General features: G+C 49.7%; 1 protein-coding gene, 1 long non-coding RNA gene and 1 other non-coding gene across 6 annotated transcripts; 1 reads left to right on the top strand and 2 right to left on the bottom strand.

Moving 5' to 3' along the window:
- Positions 1–208: 208 nt before the first annotated feature.
- ODC1 (ornithine decarboxylase 1) lies at positions 209–7,578 on the bottom strand. Of its 4 annotated transcripts, none has more exons than XM_067008153.1 (12): positions 7,406–7,578; positions 4,633–4,778; positions 4,411–4,542; positions 3,966–4,139; positions 3,610–3,782; positions 3,204–3,338; positions 2,994–3,075; positions 2,709–2,792; positions 1,667–1,829; positions 1,475–1,587; positions 1,169–1,383; positions 209–688 (listed from the first exon to the last, which is right to left on the bottom strand). In XM_067008153.1, exons 3-12 carry the CDS (start codon positions 4,510–4,512, stop codon positions 544–546), a joined length of 1,386 nt encoding a protein of 461 aa, XP_066864254.1. In that variant the 5' UTR covers positions 4,513–4,542; positions 4,633–4,778; positions 7,406–7,578; the 3' UTR covers positions 209–543. The 4 variants fall into 4 exon arrangements, with proteins under 4 accessions (XP_066864254.1, XP_058934383.1, XP_058934385.1 ...); XM_059078400.2 differs by lacking the exon at positions 7,406–7,578 and adding an exon at positions 7,129–7,216; XM_059078402.2 differs by lacking the exons at positions 4,633–4,778; positions 7,406–7,578 and adding an exon at positions 7,129–7,230.
- LOC131766076 (small nucleolar RNA SNORA42/SNORA80 family) lies at positions 5,678–5,808 on the bottom strand. The gene has a single exon (XR_009338378.1). It is a non-coding gene; the product is annotated as a small nucleolar RNA SNORA42/SNORA80 family (small nucleolar RNA).
- Positions 7,579–14,623: 7,045 nt separating the features above from the next.
- On the top strand, positions 14,624–18,296 carry LOC136792100 (uncharacterized). The gene is made up of 3 exons (XR_010835267.1): positions 14,624–15,244; positions 16,189–16,404; positions 17,509–18,296. It is a non-coding gene; the product is annotated as an uncharacterized lncRNA (long non-coding RNA).
- Positions 18,297–22,887: the final 4,591 nt, after the last annotated feature.

The raw sequence follows: 22,887 nt of genomic DNA, 5'->3' as shown, positions 1-22,887 counted from the left end.
CCTACGGGACTTGCGGATTTGAAATAAAAATGGTAAACAGGAAAAAGACATTCCGTGGATCTACAAAATATTAAAAACCTGTCAACTCCTTAGTCCTCTGGGGCAATTTTCTCAGCCTATGGGAAAAAACATCAATTCCCCACCTGTAAAACACACTCAAGGTGAGCCATCTGGAATGGACACACCATAAAAATTTCCCAATGCCTAATTATTTCAAGGTACTTTACTTTAAAACAGGTCACAACACTAAGCTTCTGGCCCGTCCTGCCAATGCACAAGCTACGAACGCTTGCTCAGCAGTCGCGGGGCACACTTTAGTAGCATGTTTGAAAAGTGAATAAAAATCCATATAAAACAAATATTCAAATAGTTTCCATAGGAACACGGATAAGTGTGACCCCATCGCCTAGTCTTCCACAGTGCCGCATCTGTGCCAACCCTATTCACATCGACATCTCAAAACTAGCAGTAATTAAGTTAAGTGGTCCCCCCCAAACCCTTAAATCAAGCTAAACTCGCAGTTAACAGCTACAAGAATGGTATCTACACATTAATACGAGCTGAAGCACAGGCTGCCGGGTGCCGTTTCATTCCACTCTCCCAAGCACAGGACACAGGCAGAGTGCCAACATCCTGCTCCTCTACTCCGGGTGGGAAGTCGTGGTTCTGGATTTGCTGCATCAGTTGCCTGAAAGAGACAGAAGTGGCATGTTCAGAAACCCTGAGTCACCCCTCACGGAGCAATTCCACACCGAGAAACTGAGCATAACTTATTCATGAGCCTATTTATGTCCTTGGTTACTATGTCATCAGGAAGCAACTCTACAGCAAGCATTTCTTCAGAACCATCTTTATGGTAACAGGAAAGCACAAGTCCCAGACACAATTAAAATATTCTAGTTGCATAGAAATATCCTGATCAATCTTTTCTAAAATGATTATGCCTTAATCTGAAAATACAGATCACTATTATTGAAGGGATTTTCCTTCCATTTTATTTTCCAAACTTTCTAAAGCATACATTAATATGGAGAGAAAAACAATTAAAAAAAATGTTACTATTTAATCCTAAGTAAAGCAATTTCTTATTCGACAAGAGCAAGCATAATAAGTCCTTGAAGGTTTTATTTTCTTATAGGAAACAAACACACACACTGCTGTCACTCACCATGTCGGCCCCGACATCACATAGTAGATGGTTGGTCTCTGGAATCCATTGAAAGTAGAAGCAGCAGCGACAGTGTAAGCACCCATGTTTTCAAAGAGCATCCAATCGCCCACATGCATCTCGGGCAAGTTACAGCGCTCAACAATGCGATCCAGGCCATCACAGGTCGGTCCCCAGATGCTGGATGAATAATACTTCTCATCTGGTTTGGGTCGCTACATTTGAGAGAGAGAGAAAAACACACCTGGCTTACACTTGTTCTGACCAATCATCTTAACTGCTGTATACAGCATGTTCAGAAGGTACCTTCTGCAGAAGAGGCTTCACATGTGCATGATCGTAGAGGATGCAGTTGAATGACCCATATACTCCATCATTCACGTAATACATAAATGTCTGTTCACTTGACTCATCTTCATCTAGAAAAGCAGAATGTCTCAATTACCACTTTATGTACCAACTTTGTTATACATGCGATGATTCATCCTTTGTACGTACCATCAGAGCCTGTCTGTTCCTTTAATACACGTTTTTTGGCAATGATATTAACTGCTAGCGTGAAAGCTGATGCAACATAGTATCTGCCTGGCTCAGCTATGATTCTAACTCCAGAGTCTGATGGAAAATACTTGTCCAACGCCGGGTTGATTACACTGGTGATCTACCAGAGTGAGATAGAAAAGAGCAGTTGGTCATCAAGGGGAACTCACACGGACCAGCACTCTGACATGACACATCAAAAACACGGAGAGCAGTCATCAGCAGAGAGGTTTACCCTCAAACAGCAAAAGATAAACATCTCCCTGAAAACCAGCCTGTACATCCCTGTGGTTTCATTTTGATTCCCCTCCAGACACCCTTTCTACCCTCTTTAAGATGTTATGGGGGGCTTCCCTGGTGGCGCAGTGGTTGAGAGTCCGCCTGCCGAAGCAGGGGACACGGGTTCGTGCCCCGGTCTGGGAAGATCCCACATGCTGCGGAGCGACTTGGCCTGTGAACCATGGCCGCTGAGCCTGCGCGTCCGGAGCCTGTGCTCCGCAACGGGAGAGGCCACAGCAGTGAGAGGCCCGCGTACCGCAAAAAATAATAATAATAAAAAAAGATGTTATGGGTATGATTTCATTAAATAATGATACAAATTTATTACCATTTACAAAGTGCCTAAATGTTTTTATCTAGCAAATACATGCCAACAGAACAAAACTTTCTATTCTGCCTATTCACATAATTTTAACAAAACAGAATACAGATTTATTTTATAAATGAGTAGCACATAATGGCCTAACTTCTTCTAGTTCCTTGACCAGGGATCGAACCCGGGCCCCCTGCATTGGGAGCTCGGAGTCTTATCCACTGCACCACCAGGGAAGTCCCTTAAGTACCATTTTAAATAGCACAGAAGTCATTCAAAATACCACACCAAGACATTTATTTTCATGTTTGTATAGTCCCTTTACTATCTGTTAAAACTACTAAGTTTTGAAATATTCCAAAAAGGAACTTGCTAAGAGCTACAGATTATAGTTTTGTTAAAAATTACCTCTTCAAATTTAAGCTTTACATCCTCAGATCCGGGAAAGCCACCACCAATATCAAGCAGATACATGTTGAAACCAACCTCAGCCTAGAGTCAAGAAAGTTAATTCAATCAAATTAAGTCAATCAAGTAGCCAGATTCATAACAAGTCATGAAAAATGCATGCAGCAGATAGGGTTAAATGTCTGTAATATGAGATGACTTCTACAAAAGGTCAATTCTGGAATTGGGACTGGTTATTACTGCCATCCTTGCCCCCCCCCCCACTTGGGGTTCTCATATACTCACTCCCATGTCAAAGACACAGCGGGCATCAGAGATGGCCTGCACGAAGGTCTCCGGATCAGTACAACCACTTCCCACGTGGAAGCTGGGGCAAAAAAAGTAGAATATGCTATTTCTTACTATTTCTGGAAATACTATTCATAGTGGGAGAAAACCTATAAAACTTGCTTTGTCTAATCTTAATCTCCACCTCTGCCATCACCGAGATCTCACCTGACACCAATGACATCAATATCCAGCTCTTTTGCCCGTTCCAAAAGAAGCCTGCTGGTTTTGAGTGTGGCACCAAATTTGACACTGAGGCGACAGACTGCTTTGGAATCATCAGTGGCAATCCGCAAAACCAACCTAGAAGACAAGTGTGTCAAGTTTCCCATAACAGAAGATCGCCCACAGCCATGGTTAAGACAGAGACTCCTTGGCTCTGATACCCTGTGGTCTGAGTCTAATTTGGTTTTATTAATCAAGAGGGTTTAAGCTTTTTTCTACTTTGTCTCTGACCCAGTACACAGATAATTTACTAAAGTATGGAAATCTAACAACCGGAAATCTGAGTTTGTCTGCCATTATTATACAGATGCCACATCAGACCCTGCCCTCAAATGCAGGAGTAACTCACTTGGCCTTTGGATGTGCCCTGGCAACTTTCATTAACTCAACTTCACTATCAAAAGTCATCATCTGGACTCCATTATTGGCAGCATATTTAATCTGAGACACTTGTTTACAAGGATTTGCATAGATAATCCTCTCTGGAGGCACCCCGAGACTCTGCACCAACTGGATTTCAGTCTGAAAAAGAAGAGGTGTTACAATACATGCAGCTAATACATGGAAGAAACGGAACAACATGGGAAGCTGCCACCATCCCCACTCAATTCATTAGCGTCTCCGGCCCAAGCAACGCAACTTTGATCGCCCTGCTGGCAGCACTGAGGCCATGACAACCATGTGAGCTCTGCCGCTTTCGCTCACCTTGCTGGCACAGTCAAATCCTGTCCCTATGGCAGCTAGGGTCTTCACTATGGTTCTGCTATCATTGCATTTGACTGCATAAAAGGGGGTGATCCGAGGAAGAGCTTTAAACCATCTCAGATGTTTCTTTAGGATGTCTCCCAGGTCCGCAACATAGAAGGCGTCCTTATCGTCCTGCAGTAAGAGTGGTTACAGGAAACCCATCAGCAGCCTAACAATGTGTCCAACACGCAGCCTTCCCTTCCCTTGCCCGTCACTCTCATGAATCCTACTCTATTTAGTCAATCCCTGGCATGAATGTCATTGTTATTGGACGATCCATAGCCAATTAAATTCTAAATTCCCTAATAAGACATTTCCATTTCCGCAAGACCCCGCTGAAGCTTCCCATCCAACCCAACATTCTCAAAGCTGCACTCCCAGCAAGGACTTAACATACACTTACAGAAGAAGAAACTTCATTAATTTTTTGGTCCAGAATGTCCTTGGCAGTAAAGCCTTCATCCAAGAAATGGCAGTCAAACTCTTCATTACTAAAGTTGTTCATGGTTCCTTGATATCTTTCTGAAACAACAAACTGCAAACAGGGCAGACAATTTACTCAGAAGTCTTAGCAATACTTAGTAACTCCTAATAAGAGAAACCTGCAACAACCATGAATACTTACAAGGGAAACTAAGAGATGAAATTTAAAGAAATTATGCCAGCTTTTCACAAAGGCAATTCTCTAGGAATTCCAAGTCCCACTGAAAGATGTACGTGCCCTTGCTGCAGCAGTGAAAGTGTCCTGACAAAGCACAATCTGCTGTCCACCTTCGGAACACATTAAATTGGGAGATCAGTTACTGACAGCACACACAAGAAGCAGGACTACTCAAGCACCCTCTACAGAAGCCTCACTCACTGGGTGTGGGAATCCCATGATTCCTAGGTTTAGGTCACATGATTCCATAAACCTCAATGGAATGAGGACAACACAGATTCAATACTAGATTTTTTCACACTGAACTTCCATATATAGTACCGTCCACCTCAAAAAAAAAAGCATTTCAAATATCCCTGCTAAAAAATGCTGAATGCAGGTTTCAGAAGCTTTCCTGCACTTAGTTCACTGATAGGGAAAAAGTTTCATGACAGTTAGCTTACTTTATTTTGGGTCTGTTTCTCTTTAGAAGCTTAAAATAGCATGACGACAATTTTTCAAGGTTGCTGTATAAACGTCTTGCTGTTTCCTAATCTACGCAGAACAACTTTTAGGGACTAACAGGCATCACTGCTCTCAATGTACTGAACGCTCTTAAGTTTCCTGAGAATTTGATGAGCTCATTTTCATGCTAGGCATGTGTTTTAAAATTTAAAACTGCAATCTTCAAATCAACATAATGTATTACAGTTGCTGTAGCTGATCAGAAATCAGTATTCTTAAACCAGCACTGCCTACTAAATTAGCAACTCTGGGAACCTCAGCTGTCCTTACAGGCACTCTAATACTTGCTTAGCTATGAAGGATCATCACCTGGGAATAATTTTTGACTAACTACGAGTAACAAAAATAAGCCAACAATAATTTATGAATAAGCAAAAATAAAGCTCATTTAACAATCAGAGCCACTGTCCTTGGCCTTCATGAAATGCGACATTGGTCAATGACAGTTATTTTAAAATTACTTATTTTTAACCTATTTAATTTCTGCCAGGGAGGGCTTCTTTTCCACTGTGCAACCCGCTTCAGTGCCTGCAGCCTACGGGCAGAGGCCAGGCAATGGTTCTGGGCCAGTTTGCTCTGGCATGGGACACTATGAGAGGCCCAGGGGGACGGGCCTGCCATTAATCCAACCCATGCACGGTAGAACTTGCAAGACTTGATCTAATGTGACTTGCTGGCATTGTCAACCTCCTACGTTGCCTAAATCGCGCGTCGGGGAAGGGAAGAGCCGAACTGCCAGCAAACCCATTTTGTCTATATAATAACATTTAAATACGCTCACCGGTGACAGATTGGGCTATTTAGAGTCTTGTTCAACATCTTTAAGGCAATATTCAGGCTTAAGCTTAGGACATCTTTGCTTCTCTGAAATACACCCCTACTAAGTATTTTGCTTTCTTGTATCTTTCACAGCTTTATCTCAATAACTTTTAATATACAGACATTTCACCCAAGAACACGTTTTGGTGTTCTTTCCGTATAGCTAAGTTACTTAAAATGACTTGGATTAGCACAAGATAGCACCTCTCTGCTATGAAATGCTTTACTGCCAACTGGGTAACGTTAGAAAAGACAGGTACTAATTCAAACAGCAACCGAAAAATTTACAAGTCAACTAAATTAACGCCCTATTTTAGGTTGAAGTCAACACATTCTTTGTCCTCCCTAGACACTTCTAAGAGGTTCTACTCCCCACTTTCCCCCATTATTTCAGATTTTCAAACACAGTAGGCCTTTTTGGGAAGATCTTGGGACTGGCGCCTATGCCTAAGCCTGAACTGGGATCTTAATGATATAGGTTTTTCTTGACTCACCAAGTCATTCAAAGATCCCGTAAACAAACTCTAAGCCATATCAGTTGTTACTACAAGGTTACCTCATCTCAGCTCTAGCGACCCGAGTGAGTTTCTATATTGGTCGTTCGCTCTGTACACATAACACAAATAAAAGCTAAAATGAAAAAAAAAATGAAATTCCAGGGCAACACGGCGGAATGGCACGTCTCTTCCTTCTAGAAGTGAGTGCGAGCGATGGGCGCCCGGAGACCCGCGCAGGCTCGCCTCCTACCTCTCCTGCACCTGCTACCGGACTGCCACATGGGTTTTAAAAAAAAACAGCGGATGAAGGAACGACCGACCCTTTCAACAGCTTCCGGCTCAGAAACCCTCACTGACGTGGTTCGCAGGAGGTGAACCCCGGGCCGTTCCAGCCCAGGCTGCCCTGAGCCGGGAGGGCGGCCGCCGTGCACGCCGGGGGCCGGCTTCACCGGGGACGCCAGGGCCGGGGGCGCAGCGGATCACCGAGGTCAGGGGCCGGCGGCCGGCTCTGCGACCACGTGTCCCCGCAGCTCCACGGCGCGGGAGCTGCTCCGGCCTCAGGCCGGGCCCGGGCGCAGGAACACGTGGCCGTCACCCCCGCTCCCCCAGCCTTCCAACCGCCCGGACGCGCCCCTCTCACCTTAGAGCGCACGGGCGCCGCGGGCCGACCCCATGGAGACCAGACGCCGCCGCAGAGCGCGCAGGGCCGCCGGCCGCCCCGCCGCTGTCCCCGCCGCCCCCGTCAGCCGCCCGCCCAGCCGCCCGCCACCTCACTCCCTCCCGCGGAGAACCGCCGGCCCGAGGTGGCGCCGGAGCGCAGGCAGAGGGACGGCGGCGGAGGCTGAGGGGACTGACAAAGCCCGACTCGCCGCCGCTCCGCTACTTATAGCGCCGCGCGTGTCGTCATGGAAACGCACCAGCTCAAACCAGCCGCGATCGGTTCCGTCCGGGCGTCCTCCCAGGGAGGGGGCGGGGCGCGGCGGCGGCCAACCCGGAGCCGGGCGAAGGGGCGGGGGGCGCGGGCGGTTCGACGTCAGCGCATCCGAGCGCCCCCCGCCCCTCCCGGGCCAGCTGCAGGCCCGCGCAGGCGCACACGCCGCGGGCCCTGGGCTCCATTAGCGCACCCTCAGGCGCCTGCGCCTGGCGCTCCGCCTGGGGCCAAGAGCCGCAGCCGAAGAATTGCGAAACCTGCCTCTGACCGCCGCCAAATTTCAGGTCCTGCGCCAAGCAGCACTGTTCTTCCACCTGGCATTAAATGCATCGTGCCCTCGGGCGGAGAAAGGAAATCGCGGGCGCGAGCGGGCCACGTGGACCCCACCTGGCACACTCTGGCTCCTCTGCCCGGCGTCTCCATTCCTTTGGGAGGGATCTGGAAGCGATTCTGGCGCATTTCCACTCCACGAAGAAAGGGGCAGAGACGCAGAATGGAGAAGTGTCACCCGGCAAGTTAGCGGCACAGCTGGGGGCAGCTCCCGAGCCACTGCGCCTGTAAAACGTGTCTAACATATCCTGGTGTCTTCCAACTAGGTGGCAGACAGCAGTGGACAAGCGAAGATACACATTACGCTTACTAAGCCAAAGGCTCATCTAAGGGCATTAGGGGACGGGGTAGGAAGTAACAGGTCTGCAAGCCACCGAGCGATCCACTGCCCTTAGTTGTATTGGGTGGCACTCATCAATGACTTCTTTAATGGCAAAAACTGTGTCATCAATTGGGAGTCCCCAGGAGTGCAGCCAAGGCTCTGGTGGAGAACTGGCCTTCCAGGGTGCAGGCCACCCCCCCACTGCCGGCCCCAGGGAGGGATTTGGGGCACTTTTTGCCCCTTGCATTTTTACCGTATCCTTCCCTTGTAGACAAAATCCAACAGGTGATTATGTCCCAACCTAGGGTGTGACCGACCTGAGGGCTGCGGGTGGGAGTAAAAAGGCGTGAAACTAGCCCCAGGCAGGGACCCTGGAAGAGCTCAAGACTGTAGCCCACCTTGGCCCAAACTTGCTGTGTGATCTTGGGTAAGGTACCTCCCTTCTCTGGGCCTCAGAAGAAGGCTGGACTAGAAGACCCAAGGATCTTTACAGCTACAAAAACCTCCTTTGTGAGGAGTAAGTACTTGTTTGATGAACGCAGGAATGCATGAGTATCTAACTCTCCCCAGACCATGCATGGCTTCCACAGAATCAAGAAAAGGGAAAACAGCAGTAAACAGTAATGAGTCATCATATATGAAGGGATATGACAGGCAGAGCTCCCTTTTCTCTTGGCCACCCTGATCAACTTTATTTTTACAACCACTGGGTACCAGTGAGAGAGAGAGAGAGAAGAGTTATCCCCATCCCAGCAATTTTAATTCCTAGGAGGGAATGAGATTAATAATGAAATTAACAATCCCATCAGAGACCATTACGATCCCAGGCGCTAAGTGGGACAGCTTTGACCGCATGGTGAACACTGGTATTTGTCCCCCCTCTGAGAAGAAACATTTTGTTCCAGCGACACACAGATTTTTCCTCAAACTCCGGAAGTCTCCCATGTCCAGAGCTGGGGCCAAGAGGGGAGCATTGTCTGCACTGCCCAGCTCTCCGAGGCACATCAATCAACCAGTCCTTGCGTGGCAAACACTGTCCCCACTATTCGGCTTCCTTCCAGCAGAGGGAACCGGATGTCTCAGCGTGTGGGATCCTAGTAGGAGGCCGGTGTGGAGGGAAGGAGAGCCAGCCCCCCACCCCGTCCCGCCGGACAGCTTGCCTTGTGTGACCTTGACCATCTCCTTGACCCCCTGTGAGCCTCTCTCCAGCCATCAAGGGAAGAGTTCGGGCCTGATCTAGAGTCCCTTTCAGCTCAGTTCTGTGATCGAATTTTCGAATTAGAAGTATTAGCTGGAACCCAGAGGCGAGTTCTTGATTCAGGACGCCAGGTGATCTGGCCCTCTGCTGCTTTTGCACGTGCTACTCACCTGTGGTCACCTCCACACGCTGCCTCTCCTGCTAGCCCACCCCAAACGGCCCATGTGCTGCACTTTCCCCTGGGGAGGCCTGGCCTTGCCCAGATGACCCATCTTGACCCAGATGGGGAAACAGAAGCAAGCCTGGCTGCAGACAGACTCTTAAGAGTTTGGCCTTGGGTCTGGGAGTCAGCAGGCCTGAGTCATTAAACCCAGTTACCAATCTGGATCTGAAAGGATAAACCGACAGTGACTAAACCTGGCTTTGTTCAGCTGCATGGCATTCATGTCTTTCTGTATATTTTCAGTAGAGTTTATCTTCTCCCTAACTTTTTTTTTTTCCCCTTAGAGAAAAGCAGCAGATCCTTGAAAACTATGTGAAGTCCAACACCTAGAAGTTACCCTTACATGGAGATGAGGTTTTTGTGTTTGGTGCAGAAGCAGTAACTTAGGGAAGTGAACGAAAACATCTGAAACCACATTGGACATGCCAATAAGATCTGTACCCTTAGTCATCCCACCTAAGTTCTGGGACCACCTCCAGTTTTTTTAGCTACCCTCAGCACCTAGCTCATCCCTGGGTATCACTTCTGCTCTCTGGATCTCAAGCTCTTTCTGTAAAATGCACTCTGGCTGGACTGGACTGAATGAAAGCTCAGGCTCTTGCACTCTGATGTTCTAAGAATCTCTGACTTCTTTTACAAGGAGCTCTATATGAATCTTCAAATCCCATTTTCTGAACCAAAAGTGAGGACATGTCTGGCGCAGAACGTATTTTTTCTTAACTTACTTACGTATATGATGATTACAAATTTAAGGAGTCACCTTTACTGAGAAGAAGTAACATAAAAGACAATGGTCAGCAAGAGTTCACGTATCCATGTTCTCAGTAATGGAAGAGTCAACATTCCAGTAAAAATTGAGAACTTTCTGGAACATGGGTTTGTGTTCTGTCCACACGTCCGTGGTCATATATATTCTGCACCAAATTTCTTCCCAGAAGTGCAGTGGGAGTTGACTCTGGAGTGAGGCTCATGACATCCAGCCACAGGAGGACTTTGGGAGGTTAGGACCTGTCCTGCGAGGATGCCACAACTCAGGGAAATAGGAATTAGTCACGGGACACTGCTAGTCACATGTGGATGCCGGACCAAAAATAATGTTTGGAAGCTCAGTTACTCACTAACACTCCAGGCTTGCCCTTAAATTGTTTTAGGTGTTTCCAAAAATCCAATCCACCCTATGGGGCGGAAAGTGTACCATCTCTGCCAGTATCCAAGTGATGTGCCCTGGGCATAGGGAACTTCCGTGGAGGCCCTCCTTGCTCTGAGCAATGCAGGTGTCATCAGAGAAATAGAACATCTCCAAAAGTACCTGTTGGAAGCCAAAGACACCAGTGTTGGTGGAAGTCCCGGGACGTTTGTATTATGAAGTGCTGTTGCTTCACCGCCCCACCCGGCCTCCGCCCTGGTGTGGCTCCCTGGGAGTTGTTGGGACAAAGGCCATCTGGCAGGAAGTGGGCCAGGCCTCTGGGAGCCCAGCAAGGCCCTGCGGCACGGCAATGGCCACACAGTACATTTCAGAGACGAGGTGGCCTCTGTCCAGAGGTTGAGAAGCAAGAGCTCACTTGCCTGGTGCATTTATTTTAGCGATGCTTCGCTTCCCACATCCTGCCTTTTCAGTAGACTGAAGACAGAGTCCCGGGAGTGTGTGCCCAGGCCAGCTTCAGACATGCCACCTTCCTAACACGTGGGCTGGCCGCAGGAGAGAAGGTGTCAGATCTGACAACTTGTCTATTTAAAGCCCTTCGCTGGTGGTCCTTTGGTCCACAGGGTAAAGTCCACGTGCCTTAGCCTAGCACCCAGGAGCCTCCGAGGTCGGCCCTGCTCACCTTCCCAGCCTCACCCTCTCCTGCCACTGTAGCCACCTGACACCACTCTGCTCTGCAGGCCCTGCATGCCTGCCGTCACGGCATGGATCACACCGTGCGGGCACCTCGGGCCTCCCCCACTCCCACCCCCTTTGAAGTTAGGACCATGATTTACTGGTCTTCATAAGTGTCTAGCCCAGTACCTGGTACACAGAGGTCACTCAATCTTGTTAAATTGAAACTAGGGCCGTCCTGAGAAATCTGTGATTTGTATTTGCTACATGACTGATTAAGTTGTGGGAATTTCTCCCCATGTGCTATCTAAAATTGGGGAGATAAAAGATTCGGAATATTTTCCTTTGGTCGTTCATTCATTCATTTGTTCAATACATGTTTATATTGAGTGTCTGCTACATGCAAGTGATGTGCTGGGCAAGGGAGGACCCCCCTTTGGATGCAGCTGGGGGCTGGGTTCTTGGTGACCAGTGAGAAACTGACGGGGGCCCAGTGAAACCTGACCTTCTCCCCAACGCTAAAAAAAAAAAAAAAAACTGTCTCTAAGGGGTTCCCTGGTGGCGCAGTGGTTGAGAGTCCGCCTGCCGATGCAGGAGACACGGGTTCGTGCCCCGGTCCGGGAAGATCCCACATGCCGCGGAGCGGCTGGGCCCGTGAGCCGTGGCCGCTGAGCCTGCGCGTCCGGAGCCTGTGCTCCGCGACGGGAGGGGCCACAACAGTGAGAGGCCCGCGTACCGCAAAGAAAAAACACAAAACAAAAACCTGTCTCTTAAACTCCTGGTGACTACATCTGACCCAACATGCTGCAGCACCTCTGCTGGGTTTTGTCACTGCCCCATTTTTGCCGGGGGGCCCACCCCCGCCTCTGGGAATCCCCAGAGCCTGCAAGACGTCTCTTGTGGCAGGGAACAGCATGCACCTTGCACAACCTCGACCTTCTGGAAGGTGTGTGCTCTTCCCAGGAGTGGTGTGAGCATTGCTTTCCTGCGAAGTCGGAACTGAGACCCCAATGGCCTGCAGCATCATATGCCGGACTGAGCCACGGGGGCCCCTGGACACAAGGCAGCCGTGGGTCTGGGCTCCCAAGGATAGGCTGCAGGAGCATCTGAAGGGGACGCTCATTGCTTCCCTTCACACAGCCTGTGAGCCCTTGTCCTAGGCCAGGGCCGCTCCAGCCACCAGGGAGAAGGTGAGCGAAGGAGGCCCCTGCTCTCAAGGGGCTCACAGTCCGGAGGGGACGCTGATTCCCGGGCTTGTGCTCCGGTGTCCTGGTCCCTGGGACAGTGGCCACACGGTACCACCATGTGCCCAAGGTACATGTACCCAAGGGCCCAAGGGCAAAGGTGTGAGCTCTGCTCTGAGTATTAGGAGGAACTGGAGGAGAGCTCTGGGCTTGGAAAGGCTTGTCCAGGGCTGGGGTGAGTCAGCGAGGGGCCCGTGGCCCGCAGGGCAAGAACAAGACCGGGGCACGCAGAGCGGCAGCCCTCCACGGGCCCAGCCTCCTTTGGCGAGAGGACCGAGGTCTGTGGGTGGGGTTGTTCTGGGGGCAGCAGCCGACCCCCAGGGTCTTTTCCTTCATTGAGCAGACCACTCAGCTCTGGCCTCAACCCGCATTTCCCATCAGTCCCACCAAACCCTCGCTGACAACAGGCCCTGGTGATCTTAGAAGGCGGGGAGGCCACCACGCACAGGTACAAAACTTTCCCTTTGGCAGGTCGTGCCCTGTATCGCTCAGGCCAGAGCAGGCAAGGCAGTGCAGCAAAGGGAATTTAACTAGGATGGGAACTAGCTACAGAGATAACAGAATATCTAACCGCTGCAGGAAGCACCACCACCCATAGGGCTGGGCGTAAACAGGAGCGCGGCCCACCTGCAGAGGACCTGGGGGCGGCCGGCGGGGACCGGAGCCACAGGGAGAGGTGCTGACCCGACGGGCTGGAACCCAACGGAAGCAGCCAGTGCTGTGGACGCTGCCCGCAGCAGAGAGGTGGGAGGGAAAAGGTCCACTTCTGCCTTCCTCGGGCTCCTGCCAGGGCCTCCCACTTGGAACCTATTGGCCAGAGAGCTGGCAAGCGTGATTTCCAGGGGTCAGCGTCCGTCTCCACTCCTCCCAAGAGACAGAGCAGGGCCTGGTGGGGTGGGGAACGGGTCTGAGATGCAACGAGCCAGCGACGGGCACAGCGCCCTTTCCAAAGGCTTGTCAGCATCCTCCTGCCCACTCAGAGGACACTTCCCAAGAAGAGTCTGGCCAGCACACTGTACGTTACACGCTGGCTTAAGCAACAGGGAAAATTAATCGTCTCCTATGACAAGAAGTCTCAAGGAAGGGAGGCTCCAGTATCTCCGCTCAGAACCTCAAGAACAACACCAGAGACCCAGGCCTTTCCATTTTTGTCATTTCCAGGCCCAGAATGTGAGCCCAGCTCCCCGTGTGGTTCCAAGATGGCCCCGGTTCTAGGCATCGGGTACAGAGAAGACAGAGGAAAGGGCATCTCTTCCTCTATGTCTCTCTTTATCTAAGAGATGATTTTCCTCAGCAGACTTCCCTTCCCGTCTCATTGGGTGGAACGTACCATATCCTCTTGCCTTCCTCATCTCTGGAAGGGAGAGTAGGGCCTCTGTGGTTGACATGAGATGATTATGGTTCACTCCCCAGCGCTGGATGTGGGCTTGGGCCTCCCCACGAGGAGCATGGCTCCCTGGAAGATACTGTCTGTTAGGGCTTCAATTGTGTCCCCGGCCACCCCGCAAATTCATACATTAAAATCCTAAGCCCCAGTACCTCAGAATGGGATCTTATTTGGAGATAGGATTTTTGCAGACGTAATCAAGTTAAAGGAGATCATTAGGATGGACCCTAATCCAACATGTCTGGTGTCCTTGTAAAAAGGGGCGATTTAGACACAGAGACAGACAAGCACAGGGGGAAGACACAGTGAGAAGGCCAGGAGAAGATAAAGACAGAGATCAAGGTGATGCTTTTAGATGCCAGGAAACACCAAAGATGGCCAGAAAACCCCTGGAAGCTGGGGCAGAGGCCTGGAAGAGATTCTCCCTGACAGCCCTCAGAAGGAATGAACTCTGCTGACACCTTGATCTTGGACTTCCAGCCTCCAGAGATCTTGGACTTCCAGCCTCCAGAGCTGTGCGAGAACACATTTCTGTTGTCTAAGCCCCTGAGTCTGTGGTACTTTGTTACATCAGCCCCAACAAACAAATCCACTATCTGTCAAAATGAGGATTCCACTGTCAGAAGAAAGCAGAACCTCAGATTTCTCCAGGACTCCCAAGCTTGCTGTGAAGAAGAGAGATCGTGTGTGTGTGGGGGGGGCAGGGGCTCATCGTCAAAGCTCAAGAAGAGTTAACATAAAGCTTGTAAGCCTGTGATCCCCAGAGCTTGGGGGAGGTAGCTACTGCCTGGTGATTGGTAAATGCCTTCAAAACTCATCAGATACCATATACATCAAAGGTCTCCTCTTATCTGCTGCTTCTCCTAGAGCCCCACACCAAAATGCTTTCTGGGTTGGGACTGCCTGACAGATCTGTGATAGACCAGGAACTGGAGGAGGCTGCAAGTCCCAGGAAGGGCCGAGCCGAGCACTGACAGAGCTAGAAGATTCAGGAGCAGCTGGACAAGAAACAAGAGAAGAGAGGCGAACTGGAACTTGCAAAGACAGCTGCCAACCCCATCGAGAAGCGAAGTGGAATCTGGGCAGGCCTGTGACTTGTTTAAACCTAGAGAATGTGACAAAGGCGATGCAGCTTCTGCCTTGCTAACCGGGATGCTCAGCTTTGGAACCGTCACCTCGTGAGAGTGAGGCTACCCTGAGGCCACCAGGCGAGGAGAAACTGCAGGCCACATGAAGAGCCTATGTGCAGGTGCTCTGCCCCCAGCGAGCTGAGCTGCCAGCTGATAGCCGGCACCAACTGAGGTAGGTGAGCTAGGACACCAACAGATAACACCCAGCCCCAAGCCGGGGAGTCTCTCGGCCACCAGGTCCTCCCAGCCGAGGCCCCAGATGTCACAGAGCAGAGATAAACCTGGCACCACCGCCCCTGACACACACAATCTGTGCACATAATAAATGGATGTTGTATCCACTAGAGTTTGGGTTGTTTGTTATGCAGCCATGTAAAACTGAAAGAAGCAGCTGTAATATTCTCACCAAAAAATTCGTAGCCAGGCCTTCACACCCCAGCAAGAATTGGCCTCTGGAAGAGCCCAGCATCGGGTTAAATATGTCCTAGTAGAGTAGACAAGAGAGCAGGCTCTGGGGACAGAGGGCCTGGGCCTGAACCCCAGCCCTCCCTGGCAAGTTAATTCATCTCCCTGACTCTCAGTTTCCTCATCTCTAAAAGGGGGAAAATAAAGAAGCCACCTCGTAAGGTTGCCATGGGGATTAAATGAGATAATTTATACACAGCACCAATGTTGCACCTACTGGACTTGACCCCGAAACAGAAAAGCTTTCATACCCCCTCCTTGGTACAAGATTGTCTTCTGAAGTAACTTATGTAAAAAACCAGCAGTAATCATTATTTTCTTGATTTGTTCTTTGGGTTTAAAAGGAGAGACTTCAGTTCTAAAGACATTATTCAAATTAAGTTGAACATTTCACGTACTGCTAAACGAAAAGATGATGTCTTGCAGTTATCACTTTTGCTGTTGAAATCTTCAACACCATGAGAGTTCCCTGGCGGTCCAGTGGTTAGGACTCTGTGCTTTCACTACGAGGGCCCACGTTCATTCCCTGGTCGGGGAAGTAAGATCCTGAGAGCCGCAAGGCGTGGCCAAAAAAATTTTTTTTTCAACACCAAAACTGCAAGTGGAATGAGAAAATTGCAATAATTCAAGTTCTGTTTTTTGCCTTCACAGCCACTGTGATATCCAAGCGTTTGGGATGGCCAGGGCTGGAGTCAGAAAATCCCAGCTGACTGGGGCCAGTTGGTCAGGCCACCAAAGCATCGTCCCCCATGAGCAAGACTCAGAATGAACACAGGTGGTCCAGTCTGTGGGAATCAGGCCCAGCCGTGGAACTGGGAGTTCTCAGAATTAATCTAGGTGCCGAATACAACGCTCATGAAAGGGCAGGTAATGAAAACGTCAAGTTCACATCTATGTTATTAAAACTCAATCATAACCACAGCAATTGTTTTGAACAAAGGAATTTTTTTCAGGGAGGAGTATTTTATCAGTGACATTGTTTAAAATTGATGGGCATGGGGCTTCCCTGGTGGCGCAGTGGTTGGGAGTCCGCCTGTCGATGCAGGGGACACGGGTTCGTGCCCTGGTCCGGGAGGATCCCACGGGCTGCGGAGCGGCTGGGCCCGTGAGCTGTGGCCGCTGCGCCTGCGCGTCCGGAGCCTGCGCTCCGCAACGGGAGAGGCCACGGCAGTGAGAGGCCCGTGTACCGCAAAAAAAAAAAAAGTTACCTGTGAGGGCTTCCCTGGTGGCGCAGTGGTTGAGAGTCCGCCTGCCGATGCGGGGGACGCGGGTTCGTGCCCCGGTCCGGGAAGATCCCACGTACTGCGGAGCGGCTGGGCCCGTGAGCCGTGGCCGCTGTGCCTGCGCGTCCGGAGCCTGCGCTCCGCAACGGGAGAAGCCGCAACAATGAGAGGCCCGCGTACCAGAAAAAAATAAATAAATAAAATAATAAATTTTTTTTAAAAAATTGATGGGCATGGTGATAATAATATGCAGAGCAGCTTTTAGTCCGTTTTAGTATCCTTTTAAAAATTATCTACAGGCCATGCAGGTCCTCACTGCCTGCACCTGGGCTCCGCTCTCCCGCCCTCAAACCACAGCACCTGGTCAGCACAGAGTGGGCCTCGGGCTCGCGGGGAAGTCCTTCCATCCCTGTGCATCTGGGCATCTGGCGATTATCCTGTCGGGTCACTGGACGTAGAGTTTCGCGGGCGGGTTGTCGGTTGCAGGTGTATTGGGTGAACTGCTAACGTGCCCAGCTCAGGCCCGGACGTTTGGAAGGGACACAACCACTGTCAGTTTTCACATCTGCCTCTGCATCTCCCTGGGCCAGTTTCCTCTCCTGGAGTAGCTGACCCTTTGATGCTGATTGAATCTGTCTCACCCCAAATCAGGGAAACCCCAGTCCCTGGATTCCTACGGATCGCTTTGCTTTTGGCCTCTCCGGAATCTTCTCGGCCACATCTGATTTGTCTGGTCTCTGCTTTCTAGACAAGGCGGAGAACTAGCCTTCTGCCGTGGGCTGTCTTGTGACCCCAGAAGACTGCACGGTCCTTGGATGGTGGGACCGTGTTTTCCCTTCACTGCACCCATGTGGAGACCGAACCCCACCGTCTCCAGTGAGGCCCTCGTGTCAGATGTTTGGGGTCCCATTCCCTGCAGCCTCTCGGTGCTGACTGTAGGGGAGACGTGTGGTTCCAGATGGTACTGAAGTCGGGTGTCAGTCCTGGCTTGCCTGGTGCCGTCAGCCCTGGTCTGTGCTGTTGTTCTAGTGTCCTGGTGTGGCTGAGGCATCTCATTGTCCCTTCCCGCTAGGTGACCATCGCCTCTTCCAACCTTCGCACGGCCTCCTCTGCACTCACCTCTCTCGCAGTTTCTCTCCAGAACGCGCCACCTGCCTGAAGCTCGGGCCGTGGCGCACGGCCTCCTCTGCAGCGCTTTGAGAGCTGTGAAGCAAGACACCTAGCAGGAGGAAGGGGAGAAACCACGGGCCACCGAGAATTTTCAGAAATGTATTTGTTTGGGCTGTGGACTTGGGACAGTGACTCTCTCATAACTAAGAGAAGTGTAAATCAGTACAGCATTTACTGAATGCAATCTGGCAATAAGTATCAAAAGCCTTAAGAATGCCATTTCCTTTAATCTGGGAATCCCACTGTTAGGACTGTATCCTAAGGATAGACTGTACAAAGCATATGAAATTTTATGCCCGAGGGTATTCACAAAAACTTCATTTATAGTAACCCCCATTGGAAAACACTCCAAATATCCAGCATGAATGGAATGGTAATAAAATTATGCTGTAGCCATAGGATGAAATAGTATTCCATCTGTAAAATCATATTTATGAATGTTTTCTAATGATACGGAGAAATGTTGTGCTATCTTGTAAAAGGAAAACATTTATAAAATTGTGTGTCTGGTGAGAGTTTTTTCTTTCATTTTTATTGTGGTAAAATATACAGATCCTAAAATCTAGCATTGTAACCATTTCTTTTTGTTTTTTAATAGATTTATTTATTTATGGCTGCGTTGGGTCTTCGTTGCTGCACGTGGGCTTTCTCTAGCTATGGGGAGCAGGGGCTACTCTTCATTGCGGTGTGCAGGCTTCTCACTGCGGCGGCTTCTCTTGTTGCAGAGCACGGGCTCTAGGGAGCGTGGGCTTCAATAGTTCCGGCGCACGGGCTCAGTAGTTGTGGCTCGTGGGCTCTGGAGCGCAGGCTCAGTAGTTGTGGCACACGGGCTTAGTTGCTCCGCGGCATGTGGCATCTTCCCGGACCAGGGCTCGAACCCGTGTCTTCTGCATTAGCAGGTGGATTCTTAACCACTGCTGCCACCAGGGAAGTCCCTAACCATTTCTTAAGTATACAATCCAGTGGCATGAAGTGCATTCATGATGTTATACATCCATCACTATTAACCATTTCCAGAACTTGTTCATCACCCCAAACAAAACAGTGGGACTTTATATACTGTAAATGTATATGAACAGACCCAATTTTTGCTCTTTTTTATGCTGTCTTGTATTATCTAACTTTTAATTGACAAGCAAATTTCTTTGTTGATTTAAGGCATATTTAAAATGCTGTCTCATGGGAGAAACACCAGCTTTGTCTGCAAAATAACATTTTTAATTGCCACCTCTAATACTTTGGAATGATTTTGGATACTTGTTTTTGCTACAGTGAAATTTATCAAGAGAGTCAGGAAGTGTAAGTTCTGTTTTCCTTCATCATCTTTAGAATTCGTGAACATACAAACTTACTTAACTTGTGTCTTCCCCATGAGACAGAGCTCAGAGATGGAGCTCTGAGAGCTGGTTCTGTGTCTCTTTCAATTGCCAAGGTTCCCAGTGTGCTGTGCAGGGTAAATTTTCAGTAAATGTCTGCTGAAAGAAAGATATTAAAGACTTTGTGTCTATTTAGGCACAAAAGGATTTTTCTTTCCTTTAAAAAAAAAAAAAAATCAAATATTTGGGGATTTCCCTGGTGGCGCAGAGGTTAAGAATCTGCCTGCCAATGCAGGGGACACGGGTTCGAGCTCCGGTCCGGGAAGATCCCACATGCCGCGGAACAACTAAGCCTGTGTCCCACAACTACTGAGCCTGTGCTCTAGAACCGACGAGCCACAACTACTGAGCCCATGTGCCACGACTACTGAAGCCTGTGCGCCTAGAGCCCGTGCTCCATAACAAGAGAAGCCACGGCAATGAGAAGCCCGCCCACCGCAACAAAGAGTAGCCCCAGCTCGCCGCAAATAGAGAAAGCCCGCGCACAGCAACGAAGACCCAATGCAGCCATAAATAAATTAATTTTAAAAAATCAAATATATGAAATAAAATTCCTGTACTCTGTGGATCTCTTATAGTTCAATGAGGCTGTTCATTCATTCTTTGTACAAATATTCATTGAGCAGGCTGTGTTCTAGACACTTGGACACTGAAAATTTAGGTTCACATTCCTGAATTTCCAGTCGAATCTGATCATTGTAAATGACCATAGAGGTTTTCATTGTTTGGTTTTCTCTTTTCTGGCCACGCTATTGAGGATGTTCTGATTGATTTACACCAGTTGGTACCAGAGAGGCAGCCATTCTTTCCTCTTTCTCCACCTGTCCTAGAGCACACGTGCCTTCCACAGTCTTGGAATAAACGTACCCTCAGGCTCAAGTGGTTAGACATCGGAGAGATATCTGACCGAGACCTGCGGGGCCGAATTCCAGCGGGCCAGATATGCTTGGCCTGGACTGCTGGCGTGAGTGCTGGCACCCTGGAGCCAAAATGCTTGGAGGCCGGTCAGCCAGGATCAGCTGGGAGCAGGCAGCAGAGGGTATCACGTGCACAGAGGAGAGTGGCCCCGTGGCCTGTGGCCGGAGGGGCAGGAAAAGGGAATGCAGAGGGACAGGCGGGGTGGCCACCCAGGGCCTGCGAGGGACCACTTCCAGCTGTGCCAGGGGAGAGCTGCCTTCCTCAGGTGTCATGAGATTCCCCAACTCCTTAGAAGAAATCTCCCTTTCCTTAATCTAGGTCACTTTGGCTCCCTGAAAACAAACATGCCCTTGGAATAAATAGGAACATTTTTCTGGAAGAATATGATTCGATTTAAAACAATTGCTCCACGATTGGATATCCAGGACTAAAAATACATGCAAAGTGAAAAACCAGAGGCTGCCTATGGTTCCTTTGTGTCTCCAGCAAGTCCCCCACTAAAGGGGGCTTCATTCTGGAACTTGTTCTGGGCAGAAGCGATTTGACACCGTGGTGCAGCCGGCAAACTCCTCCCTGTAGAATGATGTGCACTGTCCCCAGGTCTAGAGTTTCTCACTACCTCTGGACTCGCGGACTCGCTCACGTGCTCTTCGGCTCAGGCCTCTCTGGAGGGTGCCCTGGATCTGTACTAAATACTCCTTTCACCCACTCCTGCCGGTGGTGATCACTTTCCAGGCCAATGCCATCCCATTCTGCAACCCTGGAGTGTCCTCTGTTTCTGCAGTGCAGAATGGCAGCCACTAATATGGCTTCTGGACACTTGAAATGTGGCTAGAGTGACCGAGAAACCGAATTTGTAGTTGTACTTAATTTTAATTCGTTTAAATAGCCATGCCTGGCTGGTGGTTGCCCTGTTAGATGCTGCACTTCTAGGCCAAAGCTGTAAACGTTGATATTAGACATACAAATAGTGACAGGTTGCCCTGTTAGATGCTGCACTTCTAGGCCAAAGCTGTAAACGTTGATATTAGACATACAAATAGTGACACACCCAACAGCATTTGCATTTTTTTTTGGCCTCGCAGTGCAGCATGGGGGATCATAGTTCCCCATCCAGGGATCGAACCCACGCCCACTGCATTGGAAGTGTGGAGTCTTAACCACTGGACCGCCAGGGAGGTCCCAGCATTTGCATTTTGAAGACCATCTGAATTTGCTGGAACCATGTTCCCCTTTCAACCTGGCCCTTCAAGAGCTGTGCCCTTGAGGCAGGACTCTGGCCTGGGACAGAAAGTCTGTTAACTCAGCACTTCAGAAGCAAGTGGGAATGGCTCCCTGAGGCCGTGCCCCCTCAGCTCTGACCTTCCCTTGGAAGAAAGCACCCCTCTGAGGTGTCATACATTGCCAGAGTCTGAGAGCCGCCCCATGACATAATGTTAACTTTAAAACCACTTTTTCATGCTGCTGGACAAAGGAAATTCTTCCTGTCATAAAACCAAACCCCTTATTACACAAAATGGACTCACAGCTAAGCATTACTTTTGTGAAACACACACTTCACAAAAGTGAAAGAAGATGTGGAGCTGCAGATTTGAAACACAGGGGAGATGGATGCTACACCGTCGCACCTTCGCGAAGTCACGTGTGGACAACTCCCAGTGACATCACTGAGTGCAGCTCCCAGAGCGGCCCTGTGGCCGTGCCTGCCGACCGCAGGGGAAACGGCTCCTTGTGGCTTAATTGCACACGTGCACTGGGACCTGGGGAGCGAGAATGGCTATATGCCCTGACCCCCGCCCTGCCAAGAGAGCAGGCAACCTGCCGGGGACCCGAAGGCCTGGTTTCTAGCCCTGGCCTTGCCACGTTCTGGTTGTTTCTTTAGACAAGTCGTTTCCCTGTTCTGAACCTCACTTTTCCCATCTGTAAAATAGGAGGGTGGGATGACTGACCCAGTGAGCTCTCAGCGTCTTCACAGTGCTGACTTTCTCCAGATTTCAAGTGAAGCAAAGGGGAGGAGAAGATTTGCCCGGTGAGGGAGCAGCCAAGTTGGTCAGAAGCTCTACTCTTGTGCACAAGCAGAGCTGTCCTCGGGGCTCTTTGCAAATGCCAGCTTTGTGACCCACCTTCACCAAGAAGTAAACCAGTGACTGGTTAGCTAATCGCCAGCAGTGTCAGCCAGAAGAGCCCTCTCTCTCCTCTGAAAAGAGCTGGGTTTTGAGGTAGAAAGTCTTGGGTTCAGATCCCAAGATCTGGACCGTTCTCTGTGGAACAATCAACTTCTCTGGGCCTCGGTTTTTTCATGTGTGAAACAGGGTAACAGTATCTAGCTTACAGGGCTGTCACATCTTTGCTTGCTTCATTTTTGCCTTTACCTTGTATAAAATAACAAGGTAATCTTAGTACTAGTCAGAGTTGATATTCCGATGCTAGGGCCACACCAGCTATTTACGTATTGAAATAATTCCTCGGCCCGGAGCCCTGTGACTGCTGTCCCCCGACTCCCACGTTGGAACCCTTCTTCCCTCCCAGCCTCCCTGCGTGATTCAGCACAGAAAAAGCTGCTGCCCGTCCCTCAGGGGGCCTGTGGGACTCCTTTTACATCTGGTCGGCCAGAGTCCGTGTGGTACCATTTTGTTTTCAATTAATAGGCTTTATTTTTTCAG

This window comes from Kogia breviceps, chromosome 11 (assembly GCF_026419965.1).
Source record: "Kogia breviceps isolate mKogBre1 chromosome 11, mKogBre1 haplotype 1, whole genome shotgun sequence".
NCBI lineage: Eukaryota > Metazoa > Chordata > Mammalia > Artiodactyla > Physeteridae > Kogia > Kogia breviceps.
This window is presented reverse-complemented; position numbering and strand designations above follow the sequence as displayed.

Excerpts from the sequence above, each read along its gene's own strand:
- ODC1 (XM_067008153.1), bottom strand. The coding sequence starts at position 4,512 with ATGAACAACTTTAGTAATGAAGAGTTTGACTGCCATTTCTTGGATGAA. Across the intron at positions 3,076-3,203 it reads ATTGATGTCATTGGTGTCAG|CTTCCACGTGGGAAGTGGTT; the intron begins GTGAGATCTCGG and ends TTTTTGCCCCAG. Across the intron at positions 2,793-2,993 it reads GCTGTGTCTTTGACATGGGA|GCTGAGGTTGGTTTCAACAT; the intron begins GTGAGTATATGA and ends TCTTGACTCTAG.